The sequence below is a fragment of the Leishmania braziliensis genome, chromosome 7 (genome assembly GCF_000002845.2).
Source record: "Leishmania braziliensis MHOM/BR/75/M2904 complete genome, chromosome 7".
NCBI classification, from domain to species: domain Eukaryota; phylum Euglenozoa; class Kinetoplastea; order Trypanosomatida; family Trypanosomatidae; genus Leishmania; species Leishmania braziliensis.
In genome coordinates this window covers 558,082-560,411 of record NC_009299.2, presented here as the reverse complement: position 1 = coordinate 560,411, position 2,330 = coordinate 558,082, and the positions used below count along the sequence as shown (strand labels likewise).

General features: G+C 54.3%; 1 protein-coding gene across 1 annotated transcript; it reads right to left on the bottom strand.

Annotated features, from left to right (window-relative positions):
* Positions 1-828: 828 nt before the first annotated feature.
* LBRM_07_1250 (phosphoglycan beta 1,3 galactosyltransferase 1) lies at positions 829-1,878 on the bottom strand (the record flags this gene model as incomplete). The annotated part of the gene is made up of 1 exon (XM_003722902.1): positions 829-1,878. The coding sequence occupies one exon, from the start codon at positions 1,876-1,878 to the stop codon at positions 829-831; it is 1,050 nt and encodes a 349-aa protein (XP_003722950.1).
* Positions 1,879-2,330: the final 452 nt, after the last annotated feature.

Here is a 2,330-nt window from a genome sequence, read left to right as displayed (position 1 = left end):
ATGCGTTCAAGTGGGCGAGAAGGAAAAAATCGAATACTGCAGAAGTGCTGTGAAAGAGAAAAGGGAAGAGTCAAGGAGAACAAAGAAAAAGTAAGGCTCTATGATGGGTAAGCAGAAAATAAAAAATGTGCAATCGGAAAATTCCTTTTTGGGCTTGCTCTACTCATGAATGGCCTCATGATGAGAAACAAGAGAAGCCGCAGAAGGGAGATAAGACCGATACACCGAGCATTGGTTTCACATGAAGCAAGCGCACCATAAAAGAGCCCACACACTCTCTCCAGGCGACCCGCCCAATCGGAAGGTCTACGTCTTACAAATGGTTTCTTCCCACTCAGTGGAAGTGAGCGCACATGGGTGGAGGATCGCCTGGAGGTAGAGGTGAGTACACGTGTGGGGAAGGCAACGAGCACAGAAATAGTACAAGAAATAACGAGCCTTGCGGCATCAGAAAGGAAAGAGGGGAAGGAAAATAAAAAGGAGAGAAGGTACTACTCGTGGTACAGCATGAGCCCAGCAATCGTGAGCCTCTTGCTAACGAACAACAAGACTTCAAGTTAAAGTTGTCAGTCGAACTTCTGCGCACAAAATGAAGAAAAGAATAGCGTAAAGCTAGGGATAACAGCAATAGAATTTCAGCCAACCCACTTTGGTGCTGCTAAAGAGCGCCCAAAGAAAAGTCAATAAGATAATATCACCTCGCCGCACTCACGCTCGCGGCCCCTTCAAATCGTCGCATCGCCTCGGCACGACTTCAAGATGAGAAGAAATGGCGCAAGAAGCACAGGTCGAGCTGATGCATTAGTAAAGTAGAAGAAATGGCTACGACTAGCCCGACACCCAGATACACTTGGCAATGTGCGCTTTGGCGCGTTTGTACCGAACATCATACACCGCGACGTCGTCCTCCTCGGCCACAACATACGTGGTGCGTGGCTTGCCGCGTACCCAGCTCAGATCGAGTACGCTTCCCAGGCCCACCAGGGTCTTCGGTACCTGCGAGGTCACCCAGTCTTCCATGCACTTTGTAGCATTCGCCTCAATTGCATTCACGTCGAACCCCCGCTCAATCAGGCGCTTAGCCTCCTCTGCCACCTTGAGCTCGTTCTTGTGGAAGTAGTGGACATAGTAGGGTATCGCTGGCATTCCAAAGTGCGTCATCACCGAGTTCCATGTGAGTCTGGAAGCTACTGGTCGCAGAATCTGGTGTGCCCGGGACCTCCTGTCCGCCATGTAGCACACGCGCCGCCCCGGGCACAACTGCCTCACAGCCCCGAGGTGATCTTTCACCTGTTTCCCCACAAGCACATCTTCATACTGCATGATCAAGCTGAGGTATTCGTTGTGCAGGCTGGAATTGTACGGCTCGGTCAACAGCTTGAGCAGAAGAGCATTGCTGCTATCAAATGGGTTCAGCGCAGCTTGTACGAGGCGTCGGTCCAGAATGTAGCCCACCCCGTTGCCATATATGATGTCACCGTAGTGCAGCCGCCACACTCGATACAGGCAATCCATCGTGCCATCGATGCCCAGCGTCGCCGGTATAACGTCGCCGTGCGGAATGGTCGCCATCAAGCTACGCGGTCTCCCCCACTCACCCTGTTGCGTGTAGCGTAGGTCGCTGAGGTACTGCGGTACCTTCAGGTACATGTCGTCATCGCCCTTCATCAAGTACGGCACGTCTGGGAAGGCAGTGTACGCGTAGTTTAGCCATATCACGACCTTTTGGCTCATCCCGACTTCCGTCGGAACACCCCACGAGTTAGACATGCCCATCTTCTTGTTTGTAGTCGGATGGCGGTCCGTCAACAAATCGAGCCACAGCGAGTTGCGATGGTGCAGCGCCTCCTGCCACAGCGCAGTGGATACGTGGCACATGTACCGCGCCGCCGAAGTGAAGGCGGATGTCGCCGGCAGCGACAGCGCAGAGGAGAGCTTCGTAAGTGACGAAGCCCCGCCCACAATTCCCTCTGGACTCACCACGGAGGCCTTCACACCTCTGAAAGGCGACTCCCACACGGCGCCATCGGCTTTGGAGACGTCGCGCCATCCATCACGCAACACCACGCGACGCTGCACGTAGATGGGTGAATTGGCGGCGTCGCCGCCCTCCAACGCCGCCGCAGTCGACGACACACTGCTGACGTGAGAGCTGCATGTCCATGAACGGTGCCTGCATGGTTGCCGTATAGCAGCACGGTGGGGGCGAAGTCAGGCGTAGCATCCTGCACACGTGCGCAGGGCTACTGTGCGTTTCTGTCGGCAATTATCAGTTTACTGCTTTGCCCCTGTCATGGCGGTGAACCGCTCAAAACAGAATGCGGCAAGCG